Source organism: Xiphophorus maculatus, chromosome 2, assembly GCF_002775205.1.
Source record: "Xiphophorus maculatus strain JP 163 A chromosome 2, X_maculatus-5.0-male, whole genome shotgun sequence".
Taxonomy (NCBI): Eukaryota; Metazoa; Chordata; class Actinopteri; order Cyprinodontiformes; family Poeciliidae; genus Xiphophorus; species Xiphophorus maculatus.
In genome coordinates this window covers 3,459,948-3,475,116 of record NC_036444.1, presented here as the reverse complement: position 1 = coordinate 3,475,116, position 15,169 = coordinate 3,459,948, and the positions used below count along the sequence as shown (strand labels likewise).

Genomic DNA, 15,169 nt, shown 5'->3' with positions numbered 1-15,169 from the left:
AGAAAAAGCCTGAGCATTTCTGAATCTGAAAAATAAAAAATCTGCTTTAAAAAAGTTGAGAATTTTTTTAATTAATTTCAGAAATTTTCTTAAAAATAAAGAACATTTCTGAGTTTGAAAAGTTGAAAATGTTTTATAAAAAACAAAAAAAAATATGTAACATTGATTAATACAAACTAAATGCTTTTACAGTTTGAAAAACAATTTGTATATTGTTTTTATAGTTGGTACAGAGATAATTGATTAATCTCTTCCTGTTGTTGGCTGCTGCCGCTGTTTTGGAAAAATAAGATATCAAACCTATTAACTTGTTTACTGTAAATTTACTGTTTATCAGCTGATGTTAATTTCAAATAATTTAAACAATATGGCCCATTTAATATCACTTTGCATCTCAAAATACACATATATTTTTTTTATTTTGCTGTTCTTGTAATGTCAAAATCAGCAGCCATAATAACACTGGCATGATGTAAGCTAATAAAAAAGTAACATTAATAACCCAGGTATGTTTCACAGATAGATAAGCTCAGGAATGATGAAGCATCTGATGTTGAAATGTTGGTATGGGGGGCCCCAAATGAAAATCTGCTTAGGGCCCCAAAAAGGCTTTGGCCGGCCCTGATCATTAGCATTTATTAGCTTTGGCAGTTTAGACAAATGTCGATTCAGCTCTAAAGTAAAAAAATATTTCAATATTTTCAAATAATCTGGACTACATGGAATAAAATCTGGTTTAAGACCTAAAGTATTAAAACTGGTCAAACCCGGATTGGATCATTCAGTATTGATTTGGTTTCATTAATACAGTTTGTTACCTTTTTGAGTTCAAAATGCAACAGTTAGCAAGTTTTCCTGCTATTTACATCACAAATGTTGCCTTTATAGCAAACAGACACTGAGAAAAATAAAACCTGGACTTAGTTACTGAAACATGTACCAGGTAGTTCCTCAGGGTTTTCCTCTTGGACCCACTTGATTATTGATTTATTCGTGTCCCTAAATTCATCTTTAAACATTGTTTAATAATTTGCTTTTTAACCTAACTGTCAGGTTAATTTGTATAACACATTTCAGCATCAGAATATCAGACAATAACCAATTATGAAACAACCAGTCAAATCCCATCATCAAATATATTGATCATCATTAGCTGCATTTTCATTCCAATTCGACATTTCAAAAATAAATTTACTTAATGGAAAGACACTGATTTAGAAAAAAAGTCATTTTGCAATAAAACGTTTTGGCTCTAGCATGAGGTGTTTTTTTGTGCCATATCTAAATTGCTTTAGTTTGCAAAACTGCAAGAGATATTTTTTTTAGCACAAAGGTCACATGATCAACAACAGGATGTTACTACTGGCGGAAACTACAAAGGTGACAACACGATGGTGCAGCTTGTTTTTATAATGTTCATTATTTCATTGAAACGCCACAATTGCAAAATTACGGCAGTGGAACCATTTGGTTGTTGATTAGGTGACTCGTGTGATGTGAAAAAAAGTATTTCCATTGTAGTTTTGCAAAATAAACCAACAAAAAACACTCCACCTGATTTTAGCACCATTTTATTGAAAAACAAGTTTTTTTGGAATTGGCGTTTCTCATCTGTTCAAATGACATTTTCCCAGAAGCTTTGTGGTTCGTCAATAGTCAGCAATTTCCACTTTTACTTTTTTACGGTTTAATTCCACAGTGGCGTCGTCCTTGGTCGTCTCCCATGAAGTTCACGATGACGGACAGATCGATCCGACGCCGATGTACCTCGACTTGGAGCCTGGGCTCTTTAGCTACCATTCATATCATTCTTCTCTTCAGTTTGTCATCAACTTTACAATTCTGAAAATATTAAACTTCTGAAAAATATCAGCAACTGTAGTCACAGGAATATTTAGCTGCTTGTAGAAGGTTTCAGAGTTTTTATCCTGTAACATGTCTGAAATGTTTGTTTTAATCTCCTGGGACATTTTTAGTATCTGCATTTCCATTATGAATGTGCGCAAAAGTTTGTTGATATTCTGCTAATGTAAAAAAACACACAATTTAGTAATTTCCATTAAATAAAAAATGCAATTAAAATCACACGTGAATAAGTTTGTTCATCCAATAAATCATTAAAAATTTCTTCCTCCTGCCACTTCCTGTCGCCTTGTTTGTCATTTCTGCCAGTAGTAACACCTGGATGTTGATCACATGACTCATGATGTGAAAAAAGTGTTTCCATTGCAGCGTTACCAAATAAACTAATGTCAATACAACCAAAGTATCACCTCATCCTATGCAAAACCATTTTATAGAAATTGGTGAGTTTCTATTAAGTAAAATTATTTTGTAATTTCCGTTTGTGCAATTTTAATCCCAATGGAAACACATTTAGTGTTGTCCCTGGTTTTCATTGACCATGTAATTGCAAAAAACTGGAACTACAAAAATAAATTCACGTAATGAAAACACACCAATTTTGAAATAAAGCTTTTTGATAAAGTTCTTGGGCTAAAATGAGGTAATTTTTCAGTTGTATCGAAACTAGTGTTTTTCACAAAACTGCAATAAAAACTTTTTTTTAATCACACAAGTCACATGATCAACAACAGGATGTTTCTACTGGCAGAGACGACAAATGAGACAACAGGAAGTGGTTGAAGGATGAATATTTTTATTCACGTGTTATTTTAATTGTTTCTTATTTAATGGAAACACCGGGATTATTTTTATTTGACATTAGTGGAATATTGTCAAAGTTTTGCATACATTTGTAATGGAAATGCAGCTACTGATTAATTATCCCCCTTTAAATAGGAAAACTGTTAACATCTCAGTTTCATTTTGGGCTATATCCAAAGTCTGATTTGTGTGAATTTTGCAGATTTGGGAAAAACTGGAGGGACTTATTGATGTAATTTGGAGTCTAGAGGTCCACATAAAGAGCTACGGCGGGTCAGATTTGGCCCCCGGACCTTGAGTTTGACACACGTGGCTCACAAGCTTGAAGACACATTTTGGTTTAATATTTACCTACGATTTTTGCTACATTATTTTCTCCAGTTAATTTTAAAAAATGAAATGCAAATCAGCAAAATCAAATGAATTGCCTGATTTTCAGTAAATTTTTATTTATTGTTATTTTTGTCAGTTTCAAGTTATTTCAACTTGAAACTATTAACTATTACTATTAAAATAGTAACTATTTTGGGACTTTTGGTCATTGGGTGTTTGTTTACCTCACTTCAGGTTAATGCTGCAAAAAAGCAGCAATTCCTGTTTAAATAACCTCACACACACAGGACTTCTTTATTCTCTTTTATTTATTTGTTTTCTTGTTTTTTTCTGTACTAGATTATTGCAATCTGGTTAATTCACATTTAAAAACCGGTCTTTGACCAGACGCACTGAAATCAATGATAATCATTTGTACAATAACCATTACAGACTCCATGTCTGGAAATCCCAAATAAAAATAAGAAAAGAGCAGAAAAATGAAAGAAAAGATCTGTATGTTTTTCTGCACTTTATTTTTGTTTTCATGATTTTTTTATAGTAATTACAAAAAGGGAGAAAATATATATAACAATCATAAAAAGGAAAGGTTGTTTGTGGGCGGGGTCGGGGATATTACGACTGGCAAACAATCACAACACAGCACGAGTACCTACTAACCGCAACAAATAAAATACTGAAAAAAAGGCAAAAAGGGACAAAAAAAGTAACGAAAACAAAGACGCAACAAAGTGAAGCTTCTCCTACAATCTATGGAAAGTAGAACGAAAAAGAAAAACGTGTTTTTTATTCTGTTTGTTGTAAAATAAAATAAAAAGCATGAGTCAGGAGGAGAGGGCTTGGCAGGGACAATAAAAAATACTGCTGCACGTACAATACCTTTGTTCGCCCTTCTCTTCCCGTCATGTCGCTCTTACAGTTTCCCACTTTCCCCCTTTTCTTTATTTAATAGCATTTCCCATTAATATTCCGTCACCCGCTGCTCCTAATGGCCGCGCCCAGTCGCGCGATCGTTACACTTTTACATGTGAGTAGCAAATGACACTTTGATTGGCTGTGATGTGGAGATGGGGGTCTCCCGCCGGCTTCGGGTCGGGGGCGCGGCTGAGCTGAGGGATCCCGCAGGGCGCCGGTCTCACTGCGCGTGCTGACTCAGTGTGTGGTTCTGCGGGGAAGAGACGGAGAACGGGAGCAAGAGTGAGAACACATGATGGGAGAAATAATGGGCTGCATGAGCGGAGAGCTTTCCACTAAACTACAACCCACCCCCAACACACACGCACACGCACACACACACACACACAGCAGCAGAACAGAAACTCAACCGCCTCCCACAGAACCAACAGCAAGATCTCTTCAGTTCAGACAATCCGACGAAAGAAGAAAAAGAACCAAACGAGTTGCCAGAAAGTGCAGTTTATGTGTTTCTGCAAACAAACACTAAATATTTAAATTTTAGACCATTTTTAATCAGAATCACCTGGATTTCTGTGAAAAGAATCAAGTTTTTCCATCTTTCACCAAGCAGCAGAAGAAGCAAGTTGTAGAACCTTTTTAAGTGGTTTTGATGCATTTTTCTTTCCATAATTGCTTCACTTCACTGCCTGCATTTCCACTGACTGTAAAATTGAGCAAATTTGAATTATTAAAACAAATTTTCTTAATTGAAACACACTTTTTGATAAAAAGGATGAGGTTGTATCCTAATTAGTTCATTTTTGCCAAACTATTTGAGTAATGGAAAATTTTTTTTGCATCACATGATTCACAGGGTCAACCTGATGTCTCTGCTTCTGCTGGCAGAGACACCAAAGAAGACAGGAAGTGGAAGGAAAATGACGGTGTGGCATGCTTTTAATGACTTACTGTATGAACAAACTTATTCACATGTGATTTTAAATGTGACTCTTATTCAATGAAAACACTTCAATAGCAAAATAGTTTTTTCCAGACATTAGCAGCAACCTTTTGTGCACATTTGAGATGAAAATGCAGCTCAGCTGTGGAAACATTTGAGCACAAGGTCCTAATGTGGCGTTTTAACCAAATTTGACTCAACAACGTTGGAAAGCAGATCATCATCCTTCCTCTACCGTGCATGACTACATAAAATAAACCTATCCAATTTAATCATAATTAAACTATAATGGTGAATATCTAAAATAATCTATCAAGCTAGGGCTAACGCGGTCAATTAGGTTAATCATGAAACATCAATTACTGAAATAATTGCCAACTAATTTAGTAATTGATTAATCGTTAACTGGAGTATGCGGACTCAAAAAAGGCCATTTACTGAAACTAATGATTATTTTATTAATAGATTATTCTTACAATTAATCGGCTAAAATATTGCCACATTCTGCAGTTTCATTTAACCACTTAAGCCTTTTTATACAATATTAGAAATACATTCAACAATACAAATAAACTAAATAATTCAATTTTATTTTTAAATAGGAAAATAAATGTTTTGATTAGAAGGTTTTTAATCTTAAATGAAAAATATTTGTGTTTTGAAAAGTTTTGGCTTTATAAATGCTTCTAATCAATTACTGTCCTTTCACTGAATGGCCTTTTTGGAGTCTGAATGCTTTAGTTAATTATTAACCGGTTACTAAATTGGTTGATGATTATTTAAATTGATTAATCACGATTAATCGTTTCAAACCGTAGTTCCTGCAGTGAAACAAATGTTGTTCCAGAAGTCTTCAGGACTTTACAAACCCAAGTTGTGATGCTAAAGGTTTTCTTCTAAGAAACACTACTCTCCAATTGACTTGGCATGAACTTTAACCTTTAACCTGCTAACATGCATAACAAGAAACAGTTAAAGTGCATTTAGCAGCACCTTAAACCCAGTCTGAACCAGCATGGATTTAATCTGTTTTTGTGTTTTCGTTTCTGTTGTTTCCACCAGAACCTCGATGGAATCGCGGCGTGTTTATTCAGATGTGGTAGACCCTCGTGTCTTTCCATTTTGTGATTAATATTTTACAGAAAGCATCTCGGCACCTCTGAGACGCCTTCACTCACATCTCTCCAAAGGCATCAGAGCATCAACACTTGATTACAATTAAAAAAAAGTCCATCTTTTTAAAAAATTTAAATTCAGATCAGCAGCGAGAGCACAAACAGAAACTGATGGAGGGTCTCCAGGTAAAACGCTGCAGAGATTTAGAACGAGTTTTATTTTAAATCAACACAGGGTGGAAAAAATCTGCTGAATGTGAACGTAGGATTAAAAATTATGCTTCCTTGAACAGGTTAGGAATTTGGTCTATACAAAACATATTACATTTCTAAAATAATTTTTAGACAGTGACAGTTTATCCTGCTGAATTCTGCCTATTTTGAACTGTTTCAGATCTTCTTGTCAATTTACATCCAAATAAACTGCTGCTGACCACGCCCCCCCAACTCAACGTTTTCACTAGCACAAGAAAATGGCTGAAAACAAATGCGGCATTGAAAAGCAGAAGTGGAGCCTCCTACACAACCAACAAGAATGCATCGAAGCGACTTCTGGAAGGTAAGTCAACAACAAAACACTTGTCTTTTCCAGCAGCCATTGTACAAATCAACTGGCGCTCAGCTTGGGTTGTTAGGAGACGGGCGGAACTCCGCTGGAGTTGCTAGGTAACGGGGCAGTCCCTTCTGTGACTTAATCAAAAGGTTTTTGAAATGATTAATTTACAAGACACCAAAAAACATGAACTTATTGTAAAAAAAAAAAAAAATGGCTGGGTGTTTTTTTTAGAAGCAGTTGAGACCCAATTGGAAGTACAAAAATGTGCAAAATGTGAATTTTGCATATTAGTTCCCCTTTAAGTGAATAAAACAGTAAAATCTGAAGGTTTTGAAACGGATGTGTCGTGTGGCTGCTGTGTATCAGCTTCAGATGGGAACTGAACTCAGGATAATCTGGATTTGCCGGTTCAGAAGTTAGCGATAGCATTACATCTAAAGCAGGAGGACGGGGAAATGGTTGGAGGGATTTCTTTGGGAATGTGTGGAGATATTTCCTCTGCGATTCTCCCCAGATGGCAAAGCTTTCTCCAGACGAAAACACCTCCTAAAAATCTCTCTCTGTCTCTGTCGCACACAAAGACCAATTCCCACAGAGATCCTCTCTGCTTCCTCACAAACACACACAATTCCCAGCGAGCTCTTCCCCAATCAACGCCGCCCCTCCTCACCACTAAGAGCAGCTTTCTCAGATTAATCGCTGCTTCTCTCCGATCAGGAAGAAAAAAACAACAGAAGTGGATAGGAGGGAAGACGGGGAGGATGGAGGGATGAACAGACTGGAGCGGATGGGGCAGGAATGGGACGGATTAAACGTGGTTTGGGCTCAATAAAGACTTATTTGTCTTTCTACGGGCGCTTATCTAGCCGTGCATGTTTGGTTGAGCCCTTTGGTATGTTTGTGGCGAGGCTTTAGAGGCTGAACTTGTCGCTCCAGAGGAAAGTAAAGAGTATTAATGCCCCCCTGCCCCCCCCTCAGGAGAGCAACATGCAGGCTGTGGCAGAAATACGGCAGCAAATGAGCACAATAAGCAACGGGCCGGTGAGGAGGAAGTGTCCTCTCCTTGCGGAGGCCTCTGCAGCGAGCAGGGAGATCTCACTGGGGGCCGCTGACCCCATTATGATAGAAAACACTCCTCCTCTTCATCGCTTACACCCATCCTCTGCCTCAGCTCCACGCACTTCCTCTGGCAGCCAGAAGAGGTCAGGCTCATTCTGTTTTAAACAAGCCAGGAGAAATTCATCTCCGAGTGAAACCAAAGGAAAAGGTGGAGAGATTTGGTGGACTGGGAATAGTCCAGGAGGGAGGAATGACGGTACGCTGGACCAATTACGTCACAGAAACACAATCACAGAATTGGTTTCTGTGGTTCTTAGGGCTCAGTATTGATTAGGCAGAGAAATCGATCAGTGTGAGTCTGTTAGTGTGGCATCACTTCCACACAGTGCTCTGCTGAAACATCAATGCAGTCCCCATTTCTTTAAACATTTCCCTCAAAGAATTGTTGGAGATATTTATTCTAGGGGTTCACCGGTCGCAGATCACCAATTGCCAATGTTTAAAAAATCTGACCTGGCAATTCCAACTTAGGCCAATATCAATTTCTTTTGTCTGAAATGTTGCTCAATATAATAAGAAAGTTGCTGAGTTGGTAAATATTGTTATCTGCAAACAGACATGACCAGGTGGGCCAGACTGTTGGACAAACTCTCTCACTGCAGAGCAGAAGAGGACAGTGGCTGATTTTTAGACCTTTGAGCTCTGGGTTGATGAGATCAGTGGAGAAAATCGGCTTCACACGTAAGTATCGGCCAATCACAACCTCCAAAATTAAGGAAATTGGCACCAACAAATCGGTACACCCCTAATTTAGTGTTTATTTATTCTTAGTTCACTTCATATTTTTTGGGTTATTCACAAGGTTTATTTGTAGGTTAGTAATTGTTTATCTTATTTGATTTTTGCTTTTTTTTCTTATTGACTCTTCTATGTTGAACAGGAAGAACTAAGGAGCCATTTATTATTATAAGTATAGGGGCTGGAATAGGACCAGCATGCACTGGGGTTGGGCCTATGATTTCTTTTTTGTTTTGTTTTTACAAGAAGCAGCAGGAAACACTGGAAAGGTTGATCTTTGTTTATTGCTTGCCAAACTGGAAAAATGAACCGCAAAAAGCAACCGTTTAGTTTTCTGGAGATTGGTCTTCTCCAGAAGCACCACAGTGCTGCAGTGGCTCATTGATTGAATGTTTAAATAGGATGTTTGGTTTGACAAACAATCTCCACTACAAAGCACCAAGAACTTTGTTCCAATCTGATCTTGATCCAAAATGTTACGATACTTCAGAAAGCTGCTCAGGTTGTTCTTGATGTTGGCTGCATGTCGCACAAAAGCAAACTAAAAAGCCTCTGTTGGATGAAGTGAACTCTGGTGCAGTTTGAATGCATATGTGAACACCAAGCAGACCAGAGACCGCTCCAAAAGCAGGAAGCTGACTATAGCGCAGGGCATTCTGGGTAAATACAACCAAAACAAACACGTTAGCCTAGCGCTAGTGGGAGAAATGAGTCGTGGTCTTTTACCAAGACAAAAAAGAAATTCTATAACCACTAAAATCTGGTGCCACTCCATTTTTGTTCACATTTTATGAAGAAAGAAGTTATACTCAGTGTTTTCTTCAGAGGTTCTTTCAGTGGCTCTTTGTGCAGCGCCCCCACATGTGAGGAGGGGAACAGGTTTTCAATGAGTTTGGTTGGTTTGACACAGAAAATGTAACAAACGTTGCAGTTTTGTTCCCCAATCAAACCGAGTCTCCTGGACTATCAGATGTGAAACTAGTTTGAGCAACCGTGAGTGAGACAAGCAGGGAGGCAAAATAACTCAATCATTTTCTGCTACCTTCCCCACTCTAAGACAAATGAGCATGAATGAAGCACCTGGTTTGTGGTTTGGGTTTTTACTTCACCATGATTCCCGCTGAAAACCTGCAGGCTGCAGCAGGAATCAGCCGACCCATCCCAGGCCTGCTATTGTTGTTCCTAAAGTGCTTAGAGAGAGCGCGGCTAAAGCCTGCAGAGCCGCGGGCTCATGGGAAATATGGCCCTGTCGCAGTCCGCCCCCCCCAAAACGAAAACATGAACAGATATGTGATCAGATTCACATAAAAACACAGAACCGGACACAGACACAGCGAATCCCAGGAGGAGGGGCAGAAAGAAGGATGAGAAAAAATCCATTCTGCTCTGTCACCTTTAATGTGCTGCTGTGTGTTTGTGCATGCAGGTATCACACAGGTATCTGTTTGCATGGGGACCACTGGTGGAATCTGATTTGCTGCTTCGTAATGATGCAACCAGACCTTAAATCAGGTCTGCTCTCAGGTGCCAGGTCTGTTTTAGAAACAGGAAGGGGAAGCGATGCCGTTGGTGTGTCCGTGTGTGGCGGCTCCACCTTTCAGCGGACCGTCTGTCAGCGCAGGAATCTGTGTCAGATACGTGTGGTGGGTTTCTTCAACGCCACACAGATCACCTCAGTCGCCCCTGTGGTTTTCCAAGAGTTTCGCTTTATTTTTAGCTCCAAGTTGAAGCTCTTCCAGCACCACTTTTAAGCGTTTGCAGCCGCGCCTGGAGCCGGCAGATGGGCCGTCTTCGTCCTCTTCCGCCGCTCCCTGGCGCCCCATCAGCCCCGCCCAGCCAGGACAGGAAGCCGCCTCGGGAGCAGATCAAAAATAAACCTGGCTCCTCCATCCGTCTCTGTCTGCCTTCGCATCCCATCAGCTCCTCATCACCACACAAACTATTGATCGACTAACGATTAATTGGCAATTTATGATGAAGTATTAGAGCTATACGCTAAGAAAAAATATAAAGTCATAATATTACCAGAATAAATTCCAAGTATCACAAGAATAAAGTCGTCATATTCCAAGAATAAAGTTGTATTATGAGAAGTAAGTCATAATACTGACTATTCCCGTAATTAAATTTCTTTACTTACTTAGCATGGCACCAATACATAGTCGTATCAATTAATAGTTTATTAGATTAACAGTTTCAATTTATTAACTACTAATGTCCACTTAGATCTTCTCTTAGTGTTGTAGTTTGGCCTCCAACCAGCTGAGGGCGCCACTGGTCATCTTTAATCGGAGCCAGTTGTAAGAGAAACAAAGATGGCTGTTCAGTCTTTCACAGGTTTCATTCTGTTCATTTCTTAATATTTACGTTTAAAAATATGAAAAAACCCACCAACTTTCTGTTTAATCAGTCAGTATTTTACAAATCAGGATTCGAGCCACTGAAATTCTGACTTTAATCTCAGAATTCTGACTTTTTTAATGTTAAGATGAAAAGTCAGAAATCTGAGACAAACATCAGAATTCTGAGAAGTGTTTTTATCATGAGAATGTAGTCAAAATTTTGGTAATTAAAGTCAGAATTATGACTAAGAAGTCAAAATTCTGAACATTAAAGTTGGAATTTAAAGAAAAAAGTTTGAATTATAAATTCATAGTCAACATAGAAAAAAAAATTCACATTTAAATTCCTAATCTCTTAGTTTTTTCATAAAGTGCATATTTCTGACATTCCCAGCATATGAAATTGTGCAGGTGACGACCCCGTGACCTTTCTGACCACATCCTGTTTGGGCTGCCCCCTCCCTTTCTGTCCCCCTGAGGAACTTCCCCCTCCTGCGGCTCCTGGCCCAACCAGCCGGGCCCGGAACGGTAAACACTACCAAAAATACACTCTCACTCTCAGCGTGACCGAAACGAGCAAACAAAAACATCGGCGGCCAGGCAGACGTCCGCGCTCTGAACCAGGAAGTGACCTCACTTCCAGCAGGAATACCTGCGCAGAAACAAATCTGAGGGGAAAATATTCCAGGGAACGGCTGAGGAGATGTGGGACAAAACAATAAAGCGTTTTAAAGTTCGGCGTTCCAGAGGTTAGAGATGTGTTCCGGAGAAGCAGCGGAGCGTGCCGGCTTTCCATGTCGCTGTCATAACGGCACAAAACCAATTCCCTGTGAGGCGGACATGTTTATTTATTCTTCACGATCCACAGGAACCTGGCAGAAAGATGTGAACTGAGGCTCACTGGAGCAGGAGGAAGACGCTTCTTTAGACCGGATCTTTGTTTTACACATTTCCTTTAGTTTGGCTTCCAGGTAACTGTTCACTGGAAGAGACTGGAGCTTCAAGAAAATCCAAAAAAATGTAGAGAAACCGAAACAACCAACTCAGGTTAGAAAGAAAGGATGAGAAAATATGTTTATCACACTTCAGTGTTTTTCATTGATACATAATGATAATTTTGGCAAACTAACATGACAGTAAAATAGCAAACAAACCATTAAAAGTAACTCCTTTCCAAACTGTAAAACAACAATATTTAGAATAATAATTAAAGTAAAATAAAAAGGTAAATATTTTTCTTAAATTACATGATGGGATAAACAAATATTTTTCAAAATAATTTATATCAGTTATATAAGTCTAAAATAGCATAAATAAACAGAAATACACAAACAAAATTATAAACAGAAAGAAAAAAAGACCTGATTTACAAACTAACTGGATAAAGAAATAAAGTAAAAATAAATGAAAAATGAATATAAACTTAAATTAAAAGGACTAACATGCATATATTTAATTTGTAGGCAATAAAGCTGAAATAAAACATTCTTAAAAATAGAAACATGAGAAAACATTTAAAAAATTACTTACATGTTTTAATGTTTAGTTCAAATTAATGAAGCTGACAAAATTAAAAACTATTTAAAAACTGATTTAAACATTTCATGCGATCATCAGAATGAAGAAAAATGCGATACAAAGATTTTTTTAAACTAATTTAATTTCATATAAAATAACTAAATGTCTTCTGTTGGAAATTATCTATTTCTTTTAAACTTTTACCTCAAATTAAGTGATTTATTTGCAGAGAGTCTGGATAGTGTTTCTTCACACACTAATAATCAAACCCAGTTATTGATTTCTTTGATTGATTCTTCGTAGTTTAACAACAATGAATGTTTTCAGCAGAATCGTAGCAGAGTGGATCTTTTGTTTGGAACATCTTTCTGTTTCTTCTCCCTGATGGAAAATATAAAAAAAGATCTGGGGATTCAGAGAGGTAAAAATATGTGTGTGTGTGTGTGTGTGAGTCCCAGGTCCCTGCTCTAATAACACAGCGTTTCCCAGAGAGCAGTGGGGCAGCTGAGCACGCTCCCCTGGAAGGCCGCAGGGATCTACGGATCAAATTCACACACACACAGAGCCGAGGGATGCACGGATCAGAGGGTACACACTGCGGCTCCACACATACCTAAACCTTATTTCCCAGTTCACGCATACACACACACACACGCCTGCGCACACGCCCACACACACACATTTCCATAATTCAGTTAGAGGGAGAGGCTCAGAGTCAGACAGAGACGGGATTATTTAAACGAAGCTTGTTTCGTAAAAACTTCCGTTAACGAAGCAACCATGACAGGTTTGATTAATTTGAAAACCTGATGTTTGTGACAGAAACATGAAAACTTCAGTGAACAGAAAGAGGAGAGGAAAATCATATTCCTCCTTATAGTATATAATTATAATATTAATTTGGTAAGGACGTGACGTCAGTGGTGTTAAGAAAACAGCACAAATTGCTACATTTCAAAGTACGCAATTATAAATACATGAATAAATAAGTAAAGAAGTTTAGCTTCTTTTCGAGCTAAATGTGTTCTTATTACAGTATTATTATATAATACATGAATTTGATGACTCAGACAATGCTTGTTCTTACTGTATGTATATTTCTGTATGTATTTGTGTATATATTTACACACTTTTTACCTACTAAAGCGTATGATATGCATTTTTTTTTCTTTTATATGGCTTGAAATAAAGCAACGAATGTAAAAATTGCTGCTGGTTGGAAGTATTTCTTTCAGCTCATCAAAAAACAACAGGTGCAGAGACCAGGCGAGTTATGGGGGAGAAGCTGCAGCATAGCGCCTTCTGGAGGATTGGAAAGGGAATGAAACTGTCAGAGAATGTGAATAATGGATGCATTAATATTGAACATCTTGTCAACACAGAATTAAATCAAACCCAATAAGTAAACAGGGTTCAATTCCACTGTTTTCTGATTAAGATGATTTTTTTTTTGTTAAAGTTTGAACATAAATTGTACATTGCTAGAAACCTCCTGGTACAGAGGTGTGACAAGCACTAAAATCATACGTTTTTAGAGCAGCAGTAGCATTTCCTGGAGGAATATTAAGAAAAATCCAACCCTTAGTTAAATTAAAAATAAAATTGTACATTTTTGTTCTTCCATTTGGATCTCAAATGCTTCTAAAAACATTCAAAGCGCTTAAAGAAAACCCACCAAGCTGTTTTTGGACAGTAAGATAATATTTTTTGCTGTCTGAAAAATGAGCCCCTTCAAAAACCTTTCGAATGTAACCCGTTACCTAGCAACCCCAGCAGAGTTCCGCCCGTTGCCTAACAACCCAAGTGGAGTTCCAGCACGTTTGGGCAGCTGGTTTTACTGCTGTACAATGGCTGCTGGAAAAGACAAGTGTTTTGTTGTTGACTTTCCATCCAGAAACCACTTGCTGCATTCTTGTTGGCTGTGCAGGAGGCTCCACTTCTGCTTTTCAATGTCGTACGGTTGCATGATTGCACATCTGTTTGCAGGTACTTTAAGGTGTGAGTGTAAACATTGAAGTGGGGGCCGTGGCCAGCAGCAGATTATTTAGATTTAAAGTAGCAAGAGGCCCTAAAACAGCTAAATCTGAATGCTATATCTGCGTATTAAATTGATGCATGAAAGTGTGTTTGTAAGAGTCACTGGGTGAGTGAGGCTCCAGCTTAAGGTGCTTTGAGGAGTCTGGGATATCTATCTATCTATATCTATATATAGTGCATATACATACTATAAACAAATTATGTTAAACCAGAAGCAACTATGGTTACCAGCTTGCTGTTTGCTCTTGATGTGAAAACTGTTGTTGGAGTTTTGATATTTGCAGCTGAAATAAACAAAGAGAAGAGGCAAAACTAAAACTGAGTCGACTGTGAAGCTGGAGAGAGAGAAAGAGAGCAATCCAGGAGGACGTCAGTGATCAGGGCCACAGCATCTCTTATTTACACACACACACACACGCACACACACAGCAAAAACATCTCTTATTTACCAGCTTACGTCTGCACTATTTATGGGACGCTGGGGAGAGGCACAGAAGAGAGGAAGAGAGGAGAGGGGCTAAAATATGCATAGGGGCTGGATCTTCTGGGACGGCGGGGGGGAGTCAGACAGGAAGAGGGAGGAAGTGAAAACTGTGGCAGGAGCTGTGATGGAGAGGAGTGTGTGTGTAAGTGGGGCTGAAGGAACGAAACCAGGAGGGAGGAAGGGATGCGTCCCGCCTGCTAACACCCCCGGGTGGCGCCGCCGCGTTTCTGAGCCGGACATCATACGGGCCCGAAAGAGGCCAGAGCCTTTCCGGGCCGGCCAAGCCGCTGCAGCCGCCTTCCATCCATCCCTACCTCATTAAGGCACACACACACAAATTAGCCCATTCCACTCTCTGGCAGATGTGCACACACACGCAGTAACACCCGCGTTAACCTCCAC

At 38.6% G+C, this 15,169-nt stretch overlaps 1 protein-coding gene across 2 annotated transcripts in view; it reads right to left on the bottom strand.

Annotated features, from left to right (window-relative positions):
* Positions 1–3,293: 3,293 nt before the first annotated feature.
* znf423 (zinc finger protein 423) overlaps positions 3,294–15,169 on the bottom strand; it is a 183,237-nt gene continuing 171,361 nt past the window's right edge. For both annotated transcript variants that reach the window (XM_023353140.1, XM_023353144.1), the window contains one exon: positions 3,294–4,165. In XM_023353140.1, coding sequence (XP_023208908.1) covers positions 4,136–4,165 — 30 coding nt within the window. In that variant the 3' untranslated portion in view covers positions 3,294–4,135. The remainder of the gene's footprint in view (positions 4,166–15,169) is intronic.